We start from the raw sequence: 27,799 nt of genomic DNA, 5'->3' as shown, positions 1-27,799 counted from the left end.
AACTTGGTAGTGCTGGTTAATGGTTGGACTTGATGATCTAAGAGGTCCTTTCCAAACTTTATGGTTCTGTAACTAATTGAAGGCTTCCTTTCTTGGGCTGGGGAAGGATCCTGAACAAGTCAAATATGTATTGTGAATGTTTTTGCCAGGCTTAGGCTCCAGCACACGGAGCAGTGCTAGATGTGCTATTCAGGGAGGAGTTGGTGAGCCCACAGAGTACAACATGCTGTGAAATTATGTATTCACTTGCTAAGTGAGCAGCTGATAACCAGACATACAATTACTCTCCCTGTAGTAACTGTGGATGGTGCCACCATCTGTACATTTATTTAACAGCCTCTGGATGCCTGTTAAACTTTGCTCCTTGTGATTTCCATGGAATGAGTTTCACAGGTTATAAACAACGTAAAAAGGAAAAAAAAATTCATTATGGAAGGCTTATTACTCACTGATCTCCTGCTCTGTTGAGAGACCCCTGCTCTTTAATAAAAAGTAAGGATGAGAACAGTCCCATTCATTTCCTCTGACACACAATATAGCACCAGAAGAAATGCTGACTCAAGTCACATTCAAAGAATTTTAAAGCATTCAATGATGGCACCAAAAACTCAAACACCTTCCCCTGTGATTCACATTCAAGGAAATTTTTCATTAATTCCGTCTTTGTTTCCCTTTTCAGCTGTACAAGTGAAGCTGATTTGTAAGTGTTCAAGGTTCTGGGCAAGTGCTCATTTTCTGCCAGTTCACAGGCTCAAGGGAAGTGCAAGTAGACAGGTCATGGTGTTCCAAAAGCAAGAAGTTCCTGCCACCCTCCAGAGCCATGCCATGTTCCTGGCTCCTGCCACCCAGCACTGAAGGTATCTCCCAGGGCAGGCAAGACCACAGAGCAGGCTTGTAGTCCTACGGAAAGCTATAGCTACTGCCCTAGAGATAACAGAAATCAGCTATTCTAGGCCACCCAGGAAGGGTACAAAGAGAACAGACACATTCTTCAGGAAATACATTGCCCTGCAAAGTACTTTGTTTATCACAAATGTCCTCCCATGCCTCTGCTTAAGAAATAAAACAAAGAAAAAAAAAAAACAAAACAAAACAAAAAAAAAACAGAAAAACTTTTTCTGTAAAAGAGAAAAATTAAATTACATTTCAGTGCATGCACAATTCTGGTGATTGGAAAAACACTTTCCTTATTACTTTGTCTCTCACAGTTGGTCCACACTTCAAATACTTATACAGATAGTTTTCACAAGTCTCCACATTCAAAAAAAGGTTCCAACCTCTTTCTGTTACTGAAAAACCTTAAAAGACTAAGGTTTTTAAGGGTTTCTTGAGTGGATGGAAGGAAAAAAATTTAAAAAAAATAAAGTTTTATTTCAACCTCTTTTTCACATCTGTTTTTAAACTGACATGCACTTGTCTTATTTTATTTTCCTCTGCAAACAGGGTGAAACTGTATTTCCTCCAGATAACCATGACTTATGGTTATGACAGCAGGATACCAGACACACCAGGAATAAAAGTGTTAAACAAATCTTCACCCTATATTGCAGCTTCTTTCCCATCTCCTCCCAGGTCCTGTGCCAGGTCTCCAACCTCTGCCCCAATAAACTTCTGACACCTCTCCTCCTGATGTGTCTGTCAGCAAGGTCAGCTTCAAAATAACCAAAACAGCTACTGCAGTTTTACTGGCAACACACTGCAGAAGCAAGACTGCCACAAACTCTGCCCAGCACATCCAACCCACCAGTCCTGCTTAGTGCCCCTTCCACCCCTAAAGACTGATATTGTTTCACAGAGCCTTAGGGTCTTGCTATTTCCCATTCTTTGTCTTCACATTGCATTGTGCACCCATTCCCTGTGGATATCAATCCAGTTTGTCCTCAGTGCTGTGTGTGTTTTCACTTAAAAGATGCTCTCTTGCACCATTTTTTTAAAATATGTAGAAGACCAGAAAATCAATATTAAGACTCCCACACTGAACATCCAGCTTGCTGATGCTAGTCTGCAGAGAGCACATCTTACCTAAGCAGGACTGGGATTTATCTGGCTGGGGAACAGCTCTGTGAGTCCTGGGGGTCCTAGTGGACAAGTTCAGTGAGTGAGTGGTGTCCTGCAGCAGCACAGAGAATCATCCAGGATGCTGAGCTGCACAACCAACATCAGCAAAGATAGTGAAGTCATTATCCCAATTTACTTAGTGCTCGTCAGCCATGCCTGGAATACTGTGTCCAGTTTTGGTTCCTGTTACACAGAACAGATGTGGACAGGATGGAAAAGGTTCAGAGAAGAGCCACAAAGATTATCAAATATGGAAATTCTCTCCTTAAAAGAAATCATGTGAAGGAGATGAGTGGTAAATGGGTACAAGGTACTCCTGGGGAGACTGTGATTATACAGAAAAGGAAAAGTTTTCATGTGAGAACAGCTGGCTATTAGAATAGTCTCACCAGAGAAGTGGTGAATTCCCTAGGGCTGGATAACTTTAAGATTCAGATGGACAGAGTGCTGGGCTATCTTGCCCAGCCTATGTTTTTGCCAAGAAAAACTGGAACAGGTGATCCTTGAGGTCCCTTCCAACTGGTATTCTCTGGTTTTTATGATTTAATGGAATAAAAATAAATAAATAAATTCTCTCTGTACATATAAAAATTATGTATAAAACAAGATATACTTTAATGCAACATATGCAAAAATTTGCAGTGTATATACAATCATGTTTATCACTACAAAGTAATACACAGAAGAGAATATTACTTTTCCATATGTAGTAGATATATTACACCTGGAAAGAATGATTGCCATGCACCTGAGCCTCTGATTCAGGGAACTTGGGAATTTATATATCCTTCAGAGTTGCAATGCACACAGTAAATAATGCAATTCAAGTCCTGATGGCCCCAAATACCCACTTGCCTCCCCACAAATGAGCCAAGAACTTGTCTCGCACTAGTCAGATCATCCAGACTGAAGGACAAGTTTTGAAGTTTTAAAACATCCTTCACTCCTGTCTCCAATGTATCAGCACTTCAAAAACAATTCACCTCTTTTTTTTTTTTTTTTTTTTTAATTTAATAATCAACTGAGAAGCTGAAGGTACCCAAATTTATTTTTTGGATCTCAAATTTGCAATACAGTGCATTATTTAGACAAATCCTATAAAAAGATATTCAACAGGGTTGTGCCAACAACCAGAGTGTAGGATCCAAACACCTCTCAGATCAGTTTAATAAACTTTAAAATTATTTTGGAGTAAAACCAATTTTCTCACTTCCTACTTTACTCAGTAGAAGATACCATGTGCTGTCTGATGTGCATATCAGTATTAAATGAGAGTTAAAAAATAATTCAAAGTAGAGCTAAAAGTCTTATACATAAGACTCAGGATGAATAACGAGGTATAGATAACTTTCAAGTTTGTTGAAAAATGTTGACACCTATTTCCCACAATACAGCAGGATTAAAACACACATTTCAGCTGTCTGCATCTCTGCCGACAAACTCACTTGTTCCAGTCCATCACATAAGAAAACTATAAATGGCCAGCTCTAACCTTATCTAAATATTAAGCCCCATGGAGCTAAATTCCTTATATTGTTATCCTTCCCTGACATATTTTTGTCTTTTACAGTGTAGCATATGAAGCTGCTAAGTGTTGTGTGCACTACTTATCCTGTAAGCAAGTTGCATGTCACACACAGATTCACAAATACGGCTCCATGCCTTTGCCTGTCCTCCTTTCTAAAGAATTATAATATGGTTTGGGCTGGAAGACACCATAAAGATCATTCAGTTCTAAATCTCCTGCCATGAGCAGGTACATGACCTGTTTTTCAGTTGTATAAAAAGAGACTTTTTTTTTGTTACAGGGACCTCTCAACTTCCTTACAGACGCTGGAGTGACTAAGGCCTTATGCAAGATCCCCAGGGATTAGATTAATGATGTGTGAGATTTTGCATGAACTGTGTCACCAGGGATTAGAAATGTTTGAAGGAGAACTAAAACTAAATACATTTCTTGTCTGTTTTTGTTGGGTTTTTTTTTTTTTTTTTCATTTCTTCTCATTTGGCTACACATGTTCAGGCTTGCACGGCCGGGACTCCAACTGATCATGCTAAAATCCTGGGAACAGAAACACAACTAGGAACAACAAATTTCTACTGAAACCTTTTAGAATCTACTCTTCAAGACAGATATTGTTCAAAATTTGTAAAATGGGATCTGCAAAGTGTTGACAAGCCAATGGCTTTTCAGACATTTTCCATATCAGCATCCAAGTGACTGTTTAACAATATTCTTCCCCCATGGGGAGGGAAGAAATGGAAGAAATCAACCTTCACATCCAGCAGTTCATAAGGCATAAGTGAGTGGGTAAAACAGAATCAATCCTACACTTCACAAAAAGAACTTTCCCAAACTCACCACAATTAGTGTACTGACATGTAAGCCTAAGACGTACATTTATACTTTCAGAAAGCTTTTAAATTACGCCATTTATGTATATGACAGATGTCAAGAATCTTGAGACTGGGAAAAGACAGTTATGTGTAAATTAGAGAGATTTGTAATACCCAGGTTGTTTTAGTATAAGCTCATTCATTGGCTAAGCTTTGTCAAGATAGTCTTGCTATTTGATCTACAGAAGTAAAGAATAAACAAAGCTCCTCTAATAAAAACTTCCTGAACAGTACATCTTACTTGATGAGTCTCAATCTCTAGATTCTTTTCAGATGTTATATTATTTCCTATTTCTTTAATATATTCAACCATTCTCTTTAGTGTGCATTCTTCTCTTTTTCTCAATCATAAAATAAAAAAACATCAGATTTTTAGCAGATATCTCTAAAAAATATAAATATATATATCTTCAAAAATCCCCAAACCCAACGATTTCCTACAAAACTGGAGGGAAGTCAACAGAGGACAGACTCTTCTGACAGCGCAGAGTAGAACAGGCACAGACCAGGCACAGAACAGCTCCAGCTGCTTGTAACACTCTCATCTCTGCAAGCAGATTCTAGGTGCTCTTAGTCAGATTCAAAACACCATGTGGGTTTGACAGTTTGTGCAAAGCCTGTGATACACAAGTGAATTTGGCATGGCAGGTCTGCTGTGAGCAAAATGTGTGTCGAGCTCAAGCACTAATTGCACACACAAAAGTACTTGATCCCAGTTAGATGCTTCGAAACTTTCTCCAGGGAAGACACATTTTAAATTGCCTTCTCAATATAATTTTGACATAACCTGTAACTGCCTTTACACATACCAGATTTCAGAAATCCCTGAATCTGACTCCTAAGACGCTATTAGCACACCTGAACTGCAGTATTGCTGTGCTCTGCATTACAAGCCACAAGTGTGAGGATTTGCCTTATCTGAAGTACAAAAGCAGAATCCCAGGAACTAATCTGATCCCTCGATCAACAACACATTTAAAGGAAGATTATCTCCTCTGCAAAGACTGGGTGTCCTTCAGTAATCAGTACTCTGCTGGCTGCTATTGATAGCTGAACAAGCCACTCCCAAAGGTACCACTGTATTTCCCAACCAGCCATGAGGAAAAGAAGCACAACCATTTCCCAAGTCATGTTGAGGAAAAAAACAAAGATGAACTCAAGTGCTCATTACCCTGTCTGATGAGAAAAATCTGATTATCTCTGAAATGTGGCAAACTGTCCCCCACTCACCATTTTCAACTGAATTTCATCATGCGCTTGCAAGATACTAGATGGGACTCCAATAGTCAGCATTTCACAGCAGTGGAGGAGGGGAAAAGAAGTCTCAACTACACAAAACTCAGGTGTACAAACACATACAAAACCCTGTTTTCCTGAGATTTCAATCCAATCCATCAGATGAGAAGGTCCAATAAGCACCTGAAATTTCTTATACTTATCTGATCAAGGTCTCCAAACCCCTGCCACACATCACAGATTTATTTTCATTATTGTCAATAAAACAAATAAAGCAGTGACTGATTTAGTCTACTGTTTTTTGGAGGCCTATCAAAATTACTTCTTGATTGCAAAACAGGTATAAATAATAGCTGGTAAGCCCTTGAGAGTGCTGATTTACTGGTTCATTAGTGTCCAAAAACATGGCCCAAAGGCTTCTCTTGCAAACATTTAGAGTGCAACTATTATTTATTAACTATTATTGCACTCTTTTGTAAGTGTAAGAAAAGAACAGGAAGTGAATTCAATAGACTATACATAAATCTACTAAACCAAGAACAAGCACTGCAGCTGGTCCGCTACTGCCATACAGAAATGGTTTGGGACAAATTCATTAACTTCTGACAAATATATCCCTCCTAGTTCTATCCACAGAAATACCTGAACATCTTCCATTTACTTCCCTAGATACCATCCAACCCTGTTTCACCTGAACTACTAAATTCTCTTCTAGTTGTTGCTCCTCCCAGGTCCTTCTATGCTCATTCTATACAATAATAAGGCTTAGCATTACAGAAATACCCATACAAAAAAAAAAAAAAAAAAACATACACTCTTTCCTAGTGACTCTGCATGCTCAAACTCTCTCATTTTACCAGCAAAATATATACTGGCGAAGAAAACAGCAAAATTAACCTTAGAGGATAGTATAGATCTGTATTCCTTTCCCATATTCAACACAGAGATACTTGTAATAAAACAGGCTTTCTGAAGGAAAGGTATTGCATCATTTTACAATTGCAGGGCAATCAGTCACTTGAAACATTATTTTTGTTTTATTAGACACTTCTCTGTCTGAAGTGACAAGAAGGTACTGATTGTTACTTTCTCCAGTCCCGAATCTGGTATTTGTCCCAGCAGTAGGGAAAGGGGACAGACAGCATAGAATTACACTTTCCCATCCATGTGCAAATCATACCACAGTTACCTAATTTTCCTGAAATATATAAGAACATGTTTTCTAAGTTCACTGCTAAGTGTCTGACAGTAATAAATGAAGGCTTCTATTTGGACAAACTTGTCATAATTATTTCTAGATCCTAACTCCTAACACATTCCACTAAATATTCCTACAGTACTGCCAGTGTAAACACTAATGAAATACTGAAAGCAGGCATTATCACTCATGTTTCACAGTGATGCCATCTGAATACACCGGAAAGCAGATACTGCCCTCCCACAAACCTGCCTCTCCCATCCTTTACAGGATTCCTGTGCTTTTACATCAAACAACTTTTAATCATCTGCATTGGCATACGTAGGCATACAGTACATTTTCAGTTTTGGCAACACATCCTAAAATTTAGCAACAGCCAAAGATTTGATTCATAAATCATAAGATCACTAATAACCACATAGATGCTTTCAGCTTTTACTCCAGTATCTTATCTAATCTGCACATAAAACAGTTCAAAGAATATGTCTTGCCCACTTCCCTTGGCACAACGGACAATGGCAAACTACCAAGACCGGTTAAGTATTTCTGCTGCCTGCCCTAATATTTTCTGCCCTTAGTTTTGGGACTGGCAGTAGCTCAGGAATACAGAATTTTATAATTTATGGAGAAATACACAGTAAACGTAAATGAAGAATAGTAAGTATATAGGGATGCTGTTTTTTTCCTCTAAATCCTGAATGAAGTAATTCCGTAAAACACATTTTGCATAGAGAAAATAAAAAACATCTTCTATGCATAAATGATGTTCACTTTTCACCATGTATTTTACTAGTAAGAAGAATCTTGCAATGTAATTGAACACAAACCTTTTCCTAAGGAAAACTAACATAGGCACTATTTTTAAGTCATGTAAAGAATACCACAGCAGAAACATAGTTCAAAGAGAAGACTTTCTTTGGCAGAGAACTGACCAGACAGTAAATTAAATCTACTGATGATCTCAAAATTCTCCAATTATGGGTGCATGACTGAGCTTTGCCCACAGTGTTTACATGACCTCCAATGAACATCCTGAACTACAGCCAATATTCACTAGAACCAACTACCGTGTAAACAACTGTGAAAAAATATACAGGAAAAGCTTTGCAAAGTCTGTAGCCCGCAACTGCATACAGTGGGAATTGACAGAGCCTTTGCAATACAAATAGTGCCCCAAATCAGCTCTCCACACAGAGAAAGTTTCCAGTGATAAGGGACACATGTAAGGCACGTTCTTTTAAAAAACTGACTCCCATTAAGCAGCTCATTGTTCATAAAGGGAATGGTGTTTACACAGGAAAAAGTCCACTTTCAACAAATCTGAAATCCAGCAGATGTTTCCTTCTATATGAGCAAAACAAGTTTGCAACCCATTTCTGCCCAATCAGACAGCTTCAAAATTATTTCTGCAGGGAAAAAAAAACCCTTCATAATTGACAGAATAATCTTGGAAAACACATTCAATAAAACCTGTATTTCAAAATTGCAGCTAATCTGAATTAACTTTAAAAAAATCACTGTTCTTTAAAGAAAATGTGTTATGATCTGGATTTGAAAAGATACAGCATGATAATTTTGGTTTGTGAAAGAGAAAGCAGGGCAGACTGTTAACTCACAAGTGCTCTGCATTGCAATTGCTCTCCTCAAATCATTTTAACCTCCCTTCTTCAGACCTCCTGCTACATCCTCCAAAGCTCCTGGCTGCTCTTGGCTTCTTCAAATCTCATAAGACTTCTCTACCTCTGCAAACAGCAAATAAATAACAGACACGGCTGAGCAGAGTAAAAAAGGTGGATCTTTTAATTTTATTTTACAGTATACACTAACCATACAGCAAGCCTAAGCATTTTGTAGAAGACAAAGAATTTCAGCCTTTGCCAAAGTTGTGCAGTTGAGACTATGCTGTTACACACCTTACTTTGACTGACCATCAGGAGAAAGTTTCAGGACTTTCAGGATGTACCTGGTGGCATTACACCATTACAGAACAAAGTTGGATGTGGTGACATTCTGCTGCACAACTGAATCCTGCAAAGACAGCATCTTCCAAGGAGTTGGTGCGCTTTCTGTACCTAACAATACTGAACTGAGATGGATCACAGGTTGCTGAGGATTCTATCAATTTTTTATACCTTTTATAAAATGTACTTGCAGAGGTCAAATAAATAACATTAACGGCTAGATACAAACACCAAAGCCAAAGTTAAAATAATCTTAAACATGAGTATGACAAGTGTAATCAGCGCAACCTTCTGAGCCACCTTTACCTCTACAAAGTTCCTTCTTCACTAGATTTCACTCCTGTTGTTTCTTGTCCAGCTATTTTGTGAGCAATATACTAAGTTTCTACTCCTGTAAAGTTTTATGTGCAGCACCTTCAGCACAGAGGCTCCTTACCCCAGCTGAAGCCTCTGCATGCCCTGAGATGAATATAAGAAGGCAGAACTGAAATCTGTCAGCCAGGCAATGCACCATTATTACAACCAGCACAAATATCAGCAATGCGAAGGAAACCCACCGAGATGCAATTCAAATCTGCCTATCAAACAATTATAGCAGAAAGTAGAAGTGGTTTTCTCTCTTCTCCAGTAATCCTATTTGTCCTTTAAATAGATCTTAAGCATAATCTTGAGTTGTCAGCAGTTCTGTAAAGAAATACCAGCTCAGACCTAATTAGATTTGTCAGACCATTGCAGCCCAACAGTTCTCTGAGATCTAACAGCTGAACAGTTGTGGGGCAGCCTTCCACATCATAATGTACGAATATGAGTTCATTTCAAGAGGGAATATTTCCTCTGAAATTAAGTGATAAAAAAAGACATAATTTGTTGCATAGAACCCTGTGCCTTAGCAATATCATGATGTGGTGCGGCACAGCTAAGGTTGTGTGAGCTGCTCCATATAGAAAATGATCTGCCATTAACTGTTCACTGTCACTTCAGGCTGCTCTGAATATAGGAAAATGGAGGTATAAAAATCACTGACAATTCTGGCTTGAACATGTAACAGTAGCATCTGAAAAGAAAACAATTATATATTACATCACATATAAACTAAAAAAAATAGCAGAATATGTATCTTAGCTGAAGAGCAGAAATACTTCCTATTCCTCTGGACTTTTTGTGCCACCTACATACATAGACACACAAAAACTTGCTCTCTGTGTCATCAGCTTCCTGTCCTGTTCAGGCTTCTATGGGCTGGAATAGTGCATTTTAAAGACAATCCAGGTGATCATGGCCTAAAGGCCACACTATCCTCATCCTTTGAAATCATGGAGAGGTTACACATTCAAGAAGTATAATAAGCCAAATTTTAAAACACTTTCAATGCCTACAAACTGTGGTTTCTTTAATGAAGATCTGGATTATTTCATATGTATCTTGATCCAGAAGAAAAGTTATTATACAGAATTTACATTGAAAATTGAAGTGATGTTCATTTCCTTAATTTTAAAATGACAGTCATACAAGTCATGTATCTAAATACATTTGTATTTAGAAGAATATCAACGTAAGTACTCTACAATGTTATTTTGTGTATTTGCAGAGTTGCTAATCAGCATGTATATGACTGAGGAATAAAAGTAAACTTTGTACTGAATTCCAACCCATGCTTTGACCTGGGGCAAAAGCAAATTAATGTATTGAGTCTATCACTATTAATAGTCAGGAGTTTTACACTTGCCTACCTGTTGGCTTATCCACCCCAAGGAATCCAGCCTGTCCCAGGATTTTAAACACTTTATGTGCTGGGAACTGTCCTTCTTCTTCCCACTTGTCCACAAAGGGATTGATCTCCTTGTCAATGATCTAGATTGGGAAAACAAATTGCACAAGTTATGAACACAGGCATCCTACACAAAAGCTGTTGACTACTTTCACCTAAAAACTGTTATTCAAGAGGGAAAAGAAAGAATAATATACAGGAAAAAATTTGAAAGCCCACTGATTTTCTTACTTTCTGTTGGATTTCCTTATTCTCCACTCACCCGCAACTATTACAACATATGTAATGAGGCAAATGTGAATAATTATTTTAGCAATGACTATTAGAACAGGCCTTCAGGGCTAATTTAAGCCTCTCCAAGTTCTATGAAAATGGGTGTTTCCCCCATTTGTTACCTTTTTGCCTACAGTTTCTAGAAAGTGACAGGAAGGGAAATCTGGATTATCCTCAAAGGAACCTTGGCAAAGAAGGTTGATCTGTTCTTGATGACCACACACAGTACCAAGAAAGTCAAGTAGAAGAGATTCATTTCCTCTCTCTTTGCCGGAAAGACTCTCAAGGAAGTTGGTGCTGTTCAGGGCATTTACAGCTAGTCTGTATTTAGACTTCCCCACAGGTCTGACAGAACATGTACTGGAAAAGTATAATCTTCTTCCAAAAGAATATTTATAATATTCCCAAATCTAATCCCTGAGCAACTCTTGACTGTGCTACTGCTAGTGCTGCACACCTTCCAAAAGTCAGTGTCCCAAGCTGCCTGACTACAGTCCTTACACTGTTCAGGCTGCAGTGTCCCTTCCAGCCTTTGCAAGCAAACACATCTGGAGTACATCCACTACATTCAGCAACACTTCCAGGTTTCAGGGCACAAGGGCTGGATGTTTCACTCCACAAAGTCCCAGATTTCCATGGCCATGGAAAAGGAGCAAAGTGGGCAGCCTGCAGGTGTGTTCTTGCTGCCTACCAGCTCATCATCAGGCAGCTGGATCATGCCCACCTCTATCTACCTCTGCAGCCCAAACCAGGCCTTGGACAGGCTGCTTCTGCCATGCAGCAAAGGCACCACACGCCTCAGTCAGCCACACAAGGGGGTCCAAACGGGAAACATCCTCCTCCCAAACTAAACCCTACCAAAACAAACACCAGTTCCCAATATAAAGGTAATGTCTTTAACCTGTGACCATGATTTTACTAGTATGCTGCATCATGAAGAGAGAATTTACTATTTCAGGAACTTACTCCTCTTCTTTCTCCACTAAATAAACAAGTCCTGTGGTGCTAACTATTTCTTGAGCTGGAAATAGAATCCTCTCCCTCCTAGACTGCTGTGTTCTTGAGACCCTGCGGAACCTTCTTCCAAACTATCTATTTATTGCACATTCTTTGGAGAATTTCAACCCATATATGGCTACTTTCTGCCTTCCAGTTGGCCACAGAAAGCAGCATACTTGAATGCTGGTAACAGAAAAATCACTTTTTCACTTCTCTCACCAAATTCTCAGAAATTTGTATACTGAATGTTCAACTCGTTCAGTAATTATTATCTCTCTTCCTCTGTTATATTGATTAACACAGGCCTAATGATCAATAGTAAAAAAGTACTTGGCAGAACCCTATCTAGGAGAGCTCGCAGTTCTATTCAATATTGCCATATCCCATATGCTCAAATCCTAAGATGCTGACCCTCGATGTTGAAGGTGGTGAAACACCTTTTTGGCTGTAATAGCATCTGGCAATGTTCATTGGATAACACCCAGGGGAATACTTGAAAGAGCATACAAGAAAGTTATTCCAGTATTTTGATGGATCTTGGCAAAATTATGTAGTGAGTATACTAACATGGAGTTTTGTTTGTTGTAGCTGGTATTGGGCCAAGTGTTTTGTAGCCTACACACAAAGCTACCTTTGAAGTTAAGCAGATTCTGAATGACTAAGCCATGAGTTCTGCAGGTTGGCTCGTGTGCCTTTGCATAAAACTCAAATTGCTCAACAGAACTGACCTGTTACCAAGTGAGGTTTGACACATTGAGTAAAACAAGATCTTCCTTACATGACACAACAATAAAACCCCCAAAGATAACTTCACTGCACAAACCATAAATTGAGTATGGCTTTAAAAAAAAAAAAAATTAAAAAATCAGTCCAGATACTGATAGCCAGTTTCTTCTTAGCTATTGGACCATTCACTGTGTTTTTGAAAAGATTTAAATAAGTCCTGTCAAAAGCTTCTATGCTTCAGTCACAAACTGCTTGCAAAACTCACACGTTATTTTATAATCATAAGAGGTTTGGGGGAACACTTTGCTTGTACTACCACATACAAACATAAGCCAAATTGCTGGAGAGCTGCAGTACTGCTCAACTGGCTGGTGCTTCAGCACTGATTACTGGGTAGTGTCATCCCTGACTAGAAAAGCTAACTGAAACAAGGAAAGGTATTTTTAAAGGTTCAGACCATCAGTGAATGACTACAAAATTTAACATTTGCTTAAAACCTTGCTGAAGACAGGTCAAATAATGCTTTGTATTTAACCATCTGATTTGTCCCTTTTCTTGGCTTTAGCAATTTCCTCACCTTTGTGTCCCTTAGAAATATATTTTGCACTTGAACTGCAGACACATATAATGTATGCACCTTAACTTAAACCCTAAGGTATCCATGCAGTGTTTGGCAATTATACAGAAGCAAGCTTTCAACAGTATGTGAGCAGCTGGTCTGCTTATTTATATATGCTTTATGATGAGAAACATGGAAATCATGGGTGCCAGCATTTAGACTTTCATTACTAGGACAACTACAACAAGATCTAAAACTTCTATCAGCAGAAATAATTAACACTGCATGCTACAGATGCCATCTGACAGATATTCCCAGCCACGGAAGAAATCTTTCCACCTGTTCTAGCTTGCCGAATCTCAGTGGCATTTGGGATGTAAAGTTGATTAAGGAGCCATATAACTTTCCCACCTGCTGAAGTACCAGTAAACCACAACAAAAACTGTTGTTTTCCTGAGAGCAAGGACACACAGTAAGTCTCATGTATGGACCTGGTGTTTTTCTCAGGCCACTTTGTCCAAACACTGAAGATGCAAACCTAAAGGACTAGGCTCTGGAGGCAGCCTTGGTTTAGCCGGCATCTCAGTATGCTCTCCGGGAAGCCTCCAAAAAATGGCCTCAGGGCTGTGATCAGCTGTGAAATACTAAAAACACTCTGGACACTTGCCCAGTGGGAAATGCATCAAGCCAACAAATGCACTTCATGTTGAATGATGGTAAGAAAAGTAAGTGTTTTTGTTAGAAAATTTCTTGACAAAGTTTTGTGAAAACAGCACCTGTGGCTTCCTGCCTAGGACTGGGGAAATGCCATGACAGGGTTGGAGAGCGGACAGAGACATAAATTCAGATTTTTTTTAGAAACAGTTAATTTTAATTTCTCTTTTCTGAAATCACTGCCATAGTTTGGACTATTTCCCACTGAAACTTAGTGTATTATTTAAATGAGAGAAGTAACAAAAATATATGATGCTGATGCTCAGAATTTTGTGCTGATATTGTACCAGCAACTACCCAGAAACATCAGCAATTGCCACTTTATTCTGAATTCTAAAGTAAATGCACTCTACAACAGTAAAAACTGTACTTGAATTAATTTTATACTTGATACTGAGAGTATGTACATATGTTCTTTACAGCAATTAAAGATTAGTTTTAATTATTAACCAGTATATTTACCTTCTGTCATGCAATTCAGAAATTAAAGGCCATACCAGTTCTACACACAATACCTCTTCTAAATACCCCTTATAAGACTGTAGAGCATACAGTTTCAGCACACTATTAGAAAAATGATGAAATGATTAGAAAAATGATGAATTTTGAAAAAATAAACTGAATTCTTAAAAAATTACACAAATTTTTACTAAAGTTTCCTGAGATTAGACTAATTTACTAGAGAAGCAAGAGAAAATGTCTAAGAAAAAGGCATTTTGTATTAAGAAGATTAAATGGAGTCTGTGGGAACAGGATTAGGTTAGATGTTAAGAAGAAATTCTTTACTCAGAGGGAGGTAGAACACTGGAACAGGTTGCCCAGAGAAGTTGTGGATGCCTTGTCCTTGGAAGTGTTCAAGGTCAGGTTGAAACAGGCCTTGAGCAACCTCATCTAGTGACCAGTGTCACTGCCCATGGCAGGGGGGCTGGAAATAGATAATCTTCAAGGTCCTATCCAGCCCAAACTATTCTATGATTCTATGATTTTATGGCATAACTGTTCCATATTATGTTAGGAGCAGCATTTTTTCCCTTTTAAATCAAGTTACAGCAATTGAACTTGGCTCTATTAATATAATAACCGATGATTACACAGTTAATAGGACCTCTAATGTAAAAAACAGATAAGTAAACAACAAACCACTAATGACAGTTCTTGAGTGGGTATACCTAGACATTAGCACAACAATTACTTGAACAGGAGGTTCAAGACCAGAGATTCCTTTGCTTTCCATATCAGCAATAAATAAAGCAAATAATTAACAGCCTTCAAAACAACATTTGTCCTTTAGTTTTAATCAAAACCACAGGCAGCACTGACTGCACAGTGAGACAATTCAGCCTTGTAGCAACACTGTGCTGGGGTCAAGGAAGTACTTTAGAAAGATGCAAGGCAAAGCTGAGGTGGGCAAACCCATGGGCTACACGTGGGTACTGCCAAACCTGGACACCTAAACCCACCCCAGGGGTGCAAGGCAGCAAGGACCCCACTGGTGAGCTCCTGGCTGGCCACACATGCAGCCTGTGCAGGTCTTCTCCCCAGCTGCTCCCCAGGAAGACCTGGGGAAGGTTTTCCATGATGATATGGGGTCGAACTGAAAAAGTTCAATTTAAAAGTAGACATCCATTTCATGACCCTGTGAAAAACACGTGGAAGAAGAAAGTCCTAAGTCCAAAGAGCAGCTGCCCACTTCCCACATATTGATCTCTATCTTGGTTTTCCCAAGGCATGCATCCCAAGCACACCTGAAGGAGTTTCTCAGAATATATTACTCATTTCTTCTCACTCCTGGGCTGGAGGTCACAGCCCTCCTTGACTCTCTCAAGACTTCTCCAAAACCCTAAATAAAGTTTGATGGACAATCCTTTCCCAGTAATACTCTTCAGAAAGGTAGGGAAAGGGCACGGGAAAGGAAACTGAGGTGTGGAAACACACTCAGGACAGAACTAGGGAGAATACAGGTGCATGAGAGAAGTAGGCCAGCTCCTTGCAGCTGCTGCCTACTGGAGAGGCTGTGGACAGATCGAGCTTCTGCCACAGCAGCTCATTGATGTGAACATCTACGGCATGTAGCAGGCAAAACCATGTCCTGCTGTCCCTCCTGCATTTATGAAGTTCCTCCAGCACCGGCAGGATGGACGGCAGTGCTGTGCTTCCAGTCCCCACAACACATGCTAGGAGACCCTAGCAGAAGCCAGGAGCTGCCCACGTGCCTGGATCACGAGCAGGATGAGCTCAGTGCCTCATCAGAAGAGGCAATCATTCAGTCTGTGATGACACTGGGTGCAGAAGCAGAGACAGTATGAGACTTAAAAGACCACAGCAGGCTAAAAATAACCCTATTAAACAAATATGATTTAACCACACAGCAGCCAGAAAATGCTCCCTGCAGTGCTAACCTTGCCTGCTCATGCAAAGTAATTTAGTGCACTTTCTTCTGGCAAGCAAAATCCATTATTACAAGCTTGCCTGTGGTCTGCAGTAATCTAGAGAGTGAAGCTGAGCCTACTGCTTCCTCTTTCAGGATGCACCACCAGCACAGGGCAAAGGTCTCCAGGAAGTTTTGCAGGACGGTTTTCTGGGGATTGTTTTTTCGTGGGTGGGTTGTTTGGGTGTTTGTTTTTGTTTAGGTTTGGGTTTTGGGGACTTTTTTGGGTGTTTTGGTTTTTGCGGTTTTGTTTGTTTGCTTGTTTGTCTTCTGTTTGGGGTTCCTTTTAACACTAATTGAAACAAGGGGTATACCTTCACTCCTCCTATAAAACCTATACTATTATTAATTAGGAGCTCACCTAGGAGATCCGTGTAAAATACAACTCTCTGTTATGCAAGGGGTCCTGTCAAGATAGCAAATGTCCCAGATGCTGCCAAAACACTTCACTGCTTCACAGACAAGTCTCTTCTTGCCCACAATATAGAAGATTTGGTATTTGGATACAATATGCACCTCTTACTCAATATCCCCAGCCAAATATATCATGTGATACACCTGGGCAAATGACAAGCTACAAGAGAGTTGCATATGGGATTTGAGGCTGGGCCGCGATGACACGGAAACTTTCACACTCTGAGCTGTCATCAGCCTGTTTCTGGAAAGAAGCCAAGAAAACATTTTCCATGATGATATGAGGTTGAACTGCAAAAGTTCAGTTTAAAAGTAGACATCCATTTTATTACCCTGTAAAAAACTTGTAGCAGAAAAAAGTCCTAGAAAGAGAATAATCTGACAATTAAAATAAAGAACAAAAATAAAAGTAATTTTGTCTTAAGCTGTTCAAACCTTTGATCTCCCCAATTTTTCATACATTTCACGTGCAGAAGCCAATGGCTCTGCTTGGTGCCTGCAGGACAGGATGTAGCCCACACAGAGGAAAAAGCCTACTGGATGAAGAGGACACTTCAAGCCAGCTGGAATATATCACTGAGAAGAAAAGAGAAAGTGGGTTTCTACCATGCTGTTGCACATAGCTGGGGCCAGAACTGACCCTCCAGAGAAGCTTCCAATGGATTTTAAACCAATATTGAGTAGGCTTATACAAGGAAAAAACCCAGAAATTTTTCCTAATAGCTGGAAAATAGAGACTTAAATGGGAAATACGTGTATTTAAAACTGATTAATTAGAGCACCACAATTCCTTTTTCAATTAAGCTGTGCCACAGGCAACAAAGTAATCTGCAATCTCCTACTGCACTGCTACTAAAGACTGCAGTGATCATCAAATATGGGAACAAACAGTAACTAAATGAAATCTTTCCTTTCTCAGAGGAAAAAAAAATAGTGGAGGCAAAACCCCTATAATGCTAGAGTTGGCAGCTTCTCACTGTGTAATAAAACATAGCTGTCCTCATCTATTTTTACAAAATCTGATTTTCCATGGAAAAAAAGCATGCACTTTATAAGTATTCTGCAGTTGTGCCTGGTTTATTAATTTGTCAGTATCTAGACACACTTCTGTTTAAATCATTTGGTTTCTTTTCACTGCAACAGAGTTCCTTGCAACAAACCTAACAGATAAAGCAAGGCTGATTACTGGTTCAGAAATTTGAATACTGATTATCTTTTGGTCCCATACATCAGGCTACAGTTTTTACCTTGGGAAACAAAAAAATCTAAATCCTGAATCAACAACAAAATTTTTTGCCAACACTTACTGAAATCCAAAAAATGCTGCAAGTTTGCCAGGGAGTGCAGAAGTATGCCCTGCCCTCCACGCTATGCAGCTGCTGGCACATCCGGGAGCCCCACTGCTGAAGCAGATCATCACTATACTAAGGAAATGAAAGGTTCAGCCCACCACCCTGGAGTTGAGCCCTGCTCAACCATTTCCTGAGGAATGAGAGGCTAGAAGGCAGATCCAGCTGGGAGGGAACACACATGATCCCAGCCAACACCTTCTCCCTCCTTTTGTCATTTTTCCAAAGACAGCTGCAAAGACGAATCCCTCCTGTGCAGACCTGAGTGTCTTGGCAGCCCCTGCACATTCAACCACAACCCCTTCAACTGCCCTATCCAAGAGTATGGCAGAAAAGGCAGGAGCCCAAAATTTGTGAAAAAGAAAGCACTGAGGATACAACTACTCCTAGAATCTGAGGGCAGATGCCAGGGTGGTCCTGCAAAATGTGTGTTGAGCCAGTCTAGGCACTGATCTTGGGCAAGCCTTTTGTATGACAGGGAGCTCTGGCCACTGGAATAGTATTCAGGCTCCTTGTATCAAGTTATGAAAGAGATACAGAACTGAGCAAGCGGGTTTTTTGGGTTTTTTTGCTCCTGCAAATCATACTTTCCAAGACAGAGATGCTGATGGGATATGGCATAATGTTCACCAGAGGTAGGGATGTTGGGGTTTGGGTCCTTCTCCTGATTCTGGGTTACATCCCTGAAGGAAAAAAACAAGTTCTCTCACTGCAGCCCACACCATCACATCTGAACTGTCAGACAAAACCTCTACCAACCCCAGGTGTTTGCTCAATCAAAAACTGCTTATTAAGACACAATTTTAGTTGTCATAAATGTATAACTGTATTGCCTAATCAAATGTGGCAATGATTAAGCAATATAATAGCTAGATTTGAGACACAAAAATATATACTAGGCAGACTTCTAAAAACTGTTCACTGAAAAGTCTAACTAGATACAGTGGAAATTTGTTCTTACATTGATATGGGTCAGGAAAAAGAAATCCAGTGTTAGGACACAACAACTGCAATCTCAGAGGTATGCACTACTCTGACACCAAGTAATAAATAGGACTGCTAATTACAAAAGTGCTTTTATTACACTTTTCCTACACACTGAAGCATTTGTACAGAAAGTGACATTTTTTCTATTATGAGAAAAAGCTTTTTACAGAGCTTGCCTAAATAAGTTGAAGCTCATTTATTTTCTTTTTTTTTTTTTTTTATCACCTCCTACGTTGATTTAAAAGCAGTTCTTGGTAGGGCACTAGTAGGTGTACTTGGTAGGTCTCTCATATTACAGTGGTGTATACCAGCTGCCTCTTCCAATAACAACAAAATTCAATTATGAAGATTTCCTCTCTGATAACTTGCTACCAAAAATTCTTGGCACCAACAAGATAATTAGCCCCTAAATGTCTGTATGTTTCTGTCAGATACAAGATGAAAAAGAGTACTGCAATACCCCACAATCTAGGAATACACTTTGCTTCCCTTAGACAGAAGGGCAGTCAGTGCAGAATCTGTAAGCCTTACCAGTGTAAGGCTCTTTTCTAACTCTTTTCTTCCTGAAGCTCTTAACTCAGGTGTATGACAAATTAGGTTTTAAAATTACAGGTGTCAGTCATGTATTGTTCAGATTCAGCTGGGCGTTTTCTCTCGCCCATCTCAGTGAGAAACTAGCATTTAAGTGATTCTTTGTAATACCAGCAAATCATAACTTCACCATCCTGAGGCAGGGGCTTATGATTTCTTACAATGATAAATAAACCAACTCCAAGCTGCTCCAATGTGGTCACGCTTCATTATTTTGCAAGCAGTCAGAAAGAGCCATATTTTTTTTGATGGAAAATTTACAGAAACTTTACCAGAAAGTTAAAGAAAGTGTCAATATTAAATTCAGATCCTGTATGGTCTAATATGAAGAGACATTAACTGCTGCAAAAAATACATATATATTAATAAACAGAAATGCATAACATACAAGCCAAGAATGGCAGAAAAAAGTAGCAGTGTCCTTTGGTGGAGTCTCATTGTCACAGAGGAAATTCTCATCCTACAGACACACAACACACTCAGTCACCACTGGGCATAAAATGAAATGTCATTATATTACATGCAACTCTAGCAAAATACATGTCAAATTTCACAATTTCCCAAAGTTTCTTTCTGCTAATGCCAGAGAAAAAGACACCCCATCTACATTCTGTATGTACATGAATGCTGACATACAGGAGTTAGACATACATGCACAGAATAAGTTAAACCTTTTTTATTTAAACCAGTTATACTAATTACTGAAGCAAGCTGTAGGATATCAGTGTACTGCAAGCATTGTTCAACAAGTTAAGGAAAAGCTAGGTTTTCAACTTCCAAGAGGAAGGGTGGTGACCTATAAAGTTGTAAAGGAAACCACTCACAGGATTATTTCAATACCCTTGCTAAAAACAGCCCCCTGGAATTATAAGTCTCTTCCTCATCCTGCTCAGAACAATTGGGAAATTATAGATCATTTAAAGTACCTTATCTTAATATACTAAAAAATAAAATCAATGCAAACAAACAAAAAACCCAGTTCTCACTCATGGAATTGCCCTGCTTATTCCTCTGATTTCTCTGGTACTCACATCTGGATTTAGCTACTGGAAAGGGTGCCCCAGAATATATAACAGGTATACTTTAAACATGTTGCAGATACTGAATGGCCATTCCCTCCCAAAGGGGGAGGGACACTTCTCAATTTATCCTAAAGTCATTGGGGACAGGCTTAACTTAAGCCAAAACAAACACTGATTGCTGGAAGCTTTTTGTGAACAGTATCAGACTGGATTTGACATAAGTAGTGATTTTTCTTTTTTTCCGGTATGATCAGAGAAAATCTACAATAAGTGCTATATAAGCATTTTTTTAAATGCAGGACAATGAAAAAAGCAGGTTTATATTGCCTACTGTGATTTATTCTGCAATATATTCATTACAGGGCTTTATGTGATAAATGTAGCATCACATTCCCTCTTAGCCCATGTTGTCATTATCTGCACTGAACCCAGCAAGGTAGAACATACTGTTATCTGCTCTTCAGTAGGGATGGCAGACATAAAAACAAGGGGAAAGTTTTATAAGAAAAAGCATTGTGTCACACAGCAGAGCAGCAAACACTGTACTAGCAGACACTAATATAGCTACTTCCCCATCCTCAATAAATACACAGCTGGAAACAGATGAGATACAAAACAATGTGTGCCTTGACCTATCCATGACAAAGAAGTGGGACTTAAAATCTTCCAGATCACCACCTTCACAAGGTCTGGCCTTGTCCTCTGTGTCTGTAGGGCACTAGTTGATTTATTAATGCAGTTGTTGTCCCTGGGCAGGTAATGAAGAGCAGCGTGCCAGGGAACAAGTTCATCAGGCAGATAGCTCTGCAGATACACAGATATATGAGGGCTCTCTCCAGACAGAAACGGCACAAATTTGACACAATGGTATTAGCTACAAAATTCTACACTATTAGTGCAGGTGAGAGAGGATGATTCATTTCCAGCTTCTTCTACTGGTTCTTTCTGTATCATCTTATTTCTCCTTTGCAAAGAGTCCAGGAATGTAGAATAATGAAACTAATTTACTAAGAAAGTGACAGGTCATGCATGTCTTTCCTTTCTCACTTGGGTTTCTTTTCTGTAGCACAGAAGATGCACCCTCTTCTCCCAAAACTCAAGGATAACACATCTCAGTGATAGAAAACCTGATTAATTACGCTGGGTTTGGGATATTTTAACGCTTTAAGTGTGAAAGTTAATGCTGAAAAAACAAACCCGAGGCAAACATTACATGACTCAAACTCTACTATCTTTTGTCCACAGTGAACTGGAGAAGAGGTGAAATTTGGGGGGGAAAAAAAAAAAAAAAAAATAAAAAAAAAAAGTTTATCCAGGGAAGTCTAAGATTCTGAAAGTAATTTTTAAAAGCGTCCACAAAAGATAGGACAACATAGGTCCAAACTCACGTAAAGAAGTCAGTATCTGGCAATCCAGGGCATATGGTTTTAAAAAAAACTACAGCAGGGCACTGCCCTACCAGCTAGAATTTGGAAACCTGCCTACAGGTCAGTCTGAGATAAGGCCTTACATTCCCTTCTTCTGCACCCATTGTATGTTTGTTCTTATGTGGTGGCCACAACAATGCTGTTTGGCCCTTGCAGCAGGCTCTGAACTCCAGCACTCTTCCAGCGGCTCACAGGTTAAAGGTGACTCCTCTTTCGGCCCCGCAGCGGGCACCGCAGCAGGGCTCCCTGCAGCCGAGCCGCCTGCCCCTCTGCCTTTGGCAGGCGCCCTTAACAGCACCGCGGAGACCTACAGGTGACACTGACCTCGCTGACACACAGCTCGCCAGCACTACTGTAACTTGCAGGTTGCCAGTTGGCATTCTATTTACATGCTACGTTACCAGAAGCGCCCGGTTTCCTCTTGGATTATGATTTACTTTGGCAGGACGCTCCCGTTATGTGTCCGTCGTGCGCCTCAGGGCGGGCGCAGCGCCGGGCGGGCTGTGCTCGGCAGGACCGACCCCCGCTCCGCCCAGGGCAGCACACGCCGGGCCGGGCTCTGCCCCGCGGCGGGTCACAGGCAGGGAACGCACGGCTCCGTTTCTTGCCTTGGCACAGGGAAGTTGGCTTATTTAAGCACACCCCGAGCCGCTCGGTCGCTCGCTGCCCTTGCCCTGGTTCGCTCCCCGCACGGGGCGGCGCGGCCGGGTGTCTCGCAGTCCCGCGGCTCCCCGGCCCCCCTCGGTACCTTCCGGAGGGCGTCCCGCAAGTCGCGGTGCTGCGGGGTGTCCCCGGCGTCCCGCGGCCCCGAGCTGCGGCCGCGCAGCGCCGAGCCCAGGCGCGCCCAGCGCCCGCCGCCCCGCAGCGCCATGGCCGCTCCCGCTCCGGGCAAAGGCCGGGGCGGCCGCCGTGCCCCCACAGCCGGCCGGGCAACCCCCGCCCCGCCCCGCCCCTCCTCCCGCTCCTCGTCCCGCAGCGAGTCAGGCAGCTCTCGGGTTACGGGCAGCTTTTCTTTAATGCCAACCAACAGCCATGAAGCGACCGACAAGCGGGCGGCGAGCGGGCCCCGCGCAGCGACAGCGGCCGGGCACGCCGGGGAGCGGGCACAGCCGGCCCTGCCCTGCCCAGCCGCCGGCGGGGCCTCGGCAGCCTTCGCCAGGGTTTCTGTATTTTGGTAAGGAGAAATAGAAAATGAAAAGAAATCCGCTCCTGTGCTCGTTCGACACGGACCGGCGGCGGCGGGGACACGCTAATGACTCCCTAGGGGTACGGGGGGAATGTCTGCTCCAGGGGCAGGCGCGGGGTCCCTTCTAAGCGATGACACAGCCTCCCTTCTCCTTGAAAGGGTTCTTGTCCTCAGGAACCCCCTTCACCAGCGGGTCCTCTCCCGACCGCTCCTCGATGTAGTTCTTGATCTCTTCGGAGCACTTGGACACCTCGAGAGAAAGGACAGAAAGTGGCTGCGTTACGACCGTGGGAAAATGTTCATCAGAGGAGGAAAGCCGTGAATTTACCCGTGAATTTCTCACTCATCTTCACACTAGATGTAAAAAAACTGCCCACAGAGCACTAAGCAAGTGCAAACTCAGCTTCCTTCCTCTCTTTTCACAGCCCGATATTGACAGAACATGTGAGTATCTCTGAGAATAAACGCCATTCTGAACAGCAGTTGCTGCATAGTTAAACGTGTGTTCATAATTAGCCAATCTAGTTTTATTAAGCTGCAGATCACACTCTCCCTCAGCAACAGCATGACTTATGGTCAATAGTTTCAGGGTCAGTAACTTTCAATTCAGTTTCTAAGTATTTATGCCTTTATGTGTTTTTCACAAACAAAACATTCAGCAGTGATTTTTCGGTGGTAATACGAATTCTTACTTTGCTGTTCTGCTGTAGCACTGATGAGAGTATAACTAGTAAAGACAATTCATTTACTTGTTACCTGGGGTTGTTTCGAACAATGGTTAATAAAAGAGCCTGTTGTGTTACGAGACCATAACACTTCCCAAAGGATTCATACCAAGCCAGCACTGATGTAGGTAAGCCTGCATAGAACTCACCTATGGAGAAGAAGTGTGTTTAGTTTCTGTTCACTAGCACAGGAGCACATGCAGCACATGTGGTAATGGTGTCTTGTGCAGTCTGAGAGTGCACAAGTGAACGTCTGGGGCTCCTGAGGTTCCTTGTGCACACACATCTCTTGCTCCCTGTGTCTGCAGAAATTGTCCCTAGATGCTCAAATATCTGACATGCCTGAGGACACACTCCTGGTCTGTCCCCACCTCCTCCCTTCCTACCCGCAGGCCCTGCAGTGATACAGCTGTGCAAAGTCAGCAGCAGGAACCAGCTGTTGACCAGGCCACTAGGTAATTAGTATTGCTAAATCAAGGCCCCTTGCCTCCTCTGTTATTTATATTTTATTTCAAAGGTAAAACTAAAAGAAGAGAACCAATGAATTTAAGTGCTGTACCACAGACAACAAAGCACGGCCTGTGCAAAATTAAGTGTTAAGCCACCAGAAAGAACAGAGGTAATTCCCAATTAAACAGTGCATAAAGTAAGATCTAGCTGCCTTAGGGCAAAGAAGAAGCGGGACCTACAAATCCTATTACATGTGTCTTGTTCTTCTGTGCCTTGCAAATTTTGTTCATTCAAATTGGAGTACCTAACACCATAGTAAAGTTGCACACTAAAGTATATGAAGCACTAGGGTTTGTTTCACTTCAGTCAGAATTGCCAGGATTCCTTTCACTTATAAGAAAAAAAGCCTGCTTAAATACACATTTAGAAATTTTTATTCATTCTAAAGGATACTTCCTTTTTATTCCGTAAAGTTGTTAGTGAGGGTCAAGAAAATTTTGGCTGACGTTTTTATTTTGGTACCAACAGTAATGTGGTTTCTGCATTTCTCTGTCCTTTAACACACCCATACAGGCACCAGGGGACTGTGGCAACTACAACACATTTCATTCTCACAGTTAAACTTCTGATACAATGCACTGGTAAAATTGAGCATGCTGTCTGTGCTTTACTACAGGAAAACTGAAAAATATCCATTTTCCTAAAGTGATTGGGGTTTTGGTTTATTCCCAAAATGTACACAAGATTTATAACTATTATTATTTGAAAAACTTTACATCCTACAGAGTATATTTCAGTTGTCTAATCCTCTGAGAGTTGATATAGGTGTCTACACTAGTTGGATCTTGAACCCTCAATATTGCTGGAGCCTTAGACTATAGCCTAACATCTGCAGTCACTGATACCTAACTCACAGCTAAAACATAACTGCAGCATTCTTATTTTCTGAGCTAAAACCCAGACCTTCAATGTAATCAACATGACCAATTCTACTGCTTCCCACGTATAAATGTATTTTTGGTCCTAGCTAGAAGCGTTTATTTAGGTGTAATTTGCTTCCGCTGGCATGCAGAATTAAAAAAAAAAATAAAAAAAAATTAGTTTCATCGTGGAGCAAGATCAGTTCTGCATATCTTTCGTCTATAGAAAGTGTGCAATACCATAAACCTCTAAGGGGAAAGTACTTGTGGGAAGGAACGGTCAGTGTAAATGTCTGTATGTTTCTGTGGAGCAAGGCTGGGCGGTCACGGCTCGGCACGGGCGGAGCTCTGGCCGCTGCCCTGCGCCCGGACACTGCCCAGCGCGGGGAGCGGGGCGGGGGCGCGGGCGGCCGAGACCCAGCCCCGGGCCGGGACCGAGTGTAGCGCCGCGCCAGGGCTCCCTTGGCTTCCCAGGGGAGGACCTCCCCTAGCAGCAGCACGTCCCGGTGCGTTCTGCCCGCAGACGAGGGGAATAGAGCGCGACGTGCTCCTTCCCTCGCCTGGCAAGCCTGCCTTGTGCGGCCTTGGGCCGGGGACTCACGGGGAGGGGAATTTAAAGGGTGCCAAATCCACGGGAACAGCCGCGGCGGGCAGGCCCGTGCCAGCCCCTCGGGGCGCTGTATCCCAGGGGTGGTGCGCTCCTTTCCCCGGGATCCACAGTCACCCCCGGGAAGGACCGGCGCTCCTGTGCGCTGTTAGCGGCGCTGTGCCAACAGCGCCGGCCCCGGTCCCAAAGTGGCGGCGGGACCCGTCGGTGCAAACCGCGGCCGTCCCAAAACAGCCGGGGCTCTACGGACGAGCGGCTCCCGCAGCCCCGCCGCCCCTGCCGCGCCCGGCCCCGCCGCCCGCCCGCCCGCCGTGCCGCTGGCTGCCGCCCGGGGAGGAACGGGCTGCTCCCCGCTCCACAGCCGGCCCCGCCGCCCGCCGGGCAGCCTCGGGCCCCTTCTCCGCGCCCGCTCACCGGCTGCCTTTCCAGTTTCACTTCTTTCCGCAGCTGCTCCACTTCCATTTTCAGTTTGTCCTTCTCGCTCAGGTCCTCGATGTTGATAGCCGGCATCGTCTGCACTACCGAAGGGCGCAGGGAGTTAGGACAAAAGGTTACGTCTGGGCGGCGAGGGCGCCGGGCCGGAGCCCCCGGACGGTGGCGGGGCTGTGGGACGGCCGCCCCCGGCCCGCCCCCGGCTCACTCACACGCTGCCGTCCGAGTTACCCCGCTGCTCGCCGGCGGCCGCTTCCTCTCCGGCGTGCCTGCACCCCTTCCCCGCGCCGCTCCGGCCTTTAAACCTGCACGCTAATCCCCTCTAACCGGATTAGAGCCCGCCGCCCGGCCCGGCCCCGCTACCGGGGCGTTGACACGGGCCCTGCTGCACAGGGAGGTCCGGCCGTCCCAGCAGGAGCCCAGAGCTGCAAGACCCTCCCGTGCTGACCTTCCTGGCCTTACCCTCCACAACTCCAGTGCGGGACAACAGCAGCGAGATCGGCTCGGGCTTTTAACCCAGCGGCCAAAATCTTTCTCCCCACCACCTTCTCCTCATGCACCTCCTGGCCATAGAAATGACTATTGCTCTGTGCTACCAGCATCCTTGGGCTGTGTGTTTTTCTGCCCAGCAGCTAAGCCAGAAGCAGGTGGTGTGCATGGGTACATTCCTCAATACTTGTCCATTACAATTGCAGATGAACTAGACTAGAGAGGGGAAGAAAACACTCCCATACAAAGTGCCCCAACGGGTGGCCAGCCCATCAATGCCAGACCTGGAAACTTTTTGCTAGGTGTGTCTGCAAAGCAGAATTGCAACTCTGCATAAGAGGGTTATTGTCCCTGGTTTGCACCAAGGGTCTCTGGACACGTGCAGTTATGACAGGTATTGAGGTGGAGTACTCAATGTAAGGGAAGTGATGCATTCAGAAGATGCAAGAAGTTAGGAAATTTTTCTCCTACATGGTTGGACATAGTTTTGAGGTCTAGATCCCAAACAGGGTTCTATGCTTTCAGGAGCAGAGTGGTCCCTTCATGAATGTTTGTGCAGCATCTGGCAGCTCTCATCCTAGCAGTTGCTTTCCTACAGTAGCAAAGGAAGCAGAATTCAGGACCCCCGAGACTGAACATAGCTAGAGGGCATTAAAATGGGCTTGCACTCCTTCTGTTATCTGCCACTTCAAAGATCCTTATAGGCAGTTAGCCCTCCCTCTTTCCTCCTCTGTTTCTTCGCATTAAACACACTCCTTTCTCCTCTCCCTACTCACCAGATGTAAGCAGCTGTCAGCAGCATGTAAGATTTACATCTTCTCCAGCACTGCTCCTATAGTGCTCTTGGGTTTTGTAATCGTTTTACTTTAGCCAGTACACTATA

The 27,799-nt window shown here is 42.4% G+C and overlaps 2 protein-coding genes across 4 annotated transcripts in view; both read right to left on the bottom strand.

Annotated features, from left to right (window-relative positions):
* LOC136360383 (probable acyl-CoA dehydrogenase 6) overlaps nucleotides 1-22,987 on the bottom strand; it is an 80,060-nt gene extending 57,073 nt beyond the window's left edge. The window contains exons 1-2 of the mRNA XM_066317594.1: nucleotides 22,856-22,987; nucleotides 10,581-10,701 (exon numbers count right to left, since the gene is read on the bottom strand). Of these exons, the coding sequence (XP_066173691.1) occupies nucleotides 10,581-10,701; nucleotides 22,856-22,978 (244 nt within the window). The 5' untranslated portion in view covers nucleotides 22,979-22,987. The remainder of the gene's footprint in view (nucleotides 1-10,580; nucleotides 10,702-22,855) is intronic.
* A 116-nt stretch (nucleotides 22,988-23,103) lies between these two features.
* Nucleotides 23,104-26,760, bottom strand: LOC136360283 (guanine nucleotide-binding protein G(I)/G(S)/G(O) subunit gamma-11). 3 transcript variants are annotated; one of them, XM_066317440.1, is made up of 3 exons: nucleotides 26,659-26,760; nucleotides 26,410-26,513; nucleotides 23,104-23,543 (listed from the first exon to the last, which is right to left on the bottom strand). In XM_066317440.1, the coding sequence occupies exons 2-3, from the start codon at nucleotides 26,503-26,505 to the stop codon at nucleotides 23,418-23,420; spliced, it is 222 nt and encodes a 73-aa protein (XP_066173537.1). In that variant the 5' UTR covers nucleotides 26,506-26,513; nucleotides 26,659-26,760; the 3' UTR covers nucleotides 23,104-23,417. The 3 variants fall into 3 exon arrangements, with proteins under 3 accessions (XP_066173537.1, XP_066173518.1, XP_066173527.1); XM_066317421.1 differs by having other exon boundaries at nucleotides 26,640-26,745; XM_066317430.1 differs by having other exon boundaries at nucleotides 26,410-26,508; nucleotides 26,640-26,744.
* Between the last annotated feature and the right edge of the window lie 1,039 nt (nucleotides 26,761-27,799).

This window comes from Sylvia atricapilla, chromosome 1 (genome assembly GCF_009819655.1).
Source record: "Sylvia atricapilla isolate bSylAtr1 chromosome 1, bSylAtr1.pri, whole genome shotgun sequence".
NCBI lineage: Eukaryota > Metazoa > Chordata > Aves > Passeriformes > Sylviidae > Sylvia > Sylvia atricapilla.
The sequence above is the reverse complement of the archived record's forward strand: the minus strand, read 5'-3'. Positions and strand labels throughout refer to the sequence as shown.

What these genes read in the sequence shown, in the direction of transcription:
- LOC136360283 (XM_066317440.1), bottom strand. Translation starts at nt 26,505, where the DNA reads ATGCCGGCTATCAACATCGAGGACCTGAGCGAGAAGGACAAACTGAAA. An exon ending in TGAAACTGGAAAGGCAGCCG is followed by an intron (nt 23,544 to 26,409) that starts GTGAGCGGGCGC and finishes CTTTCTCTCGAG; the next exon opens with GTGTCCAAGTGCTCCGAAGA.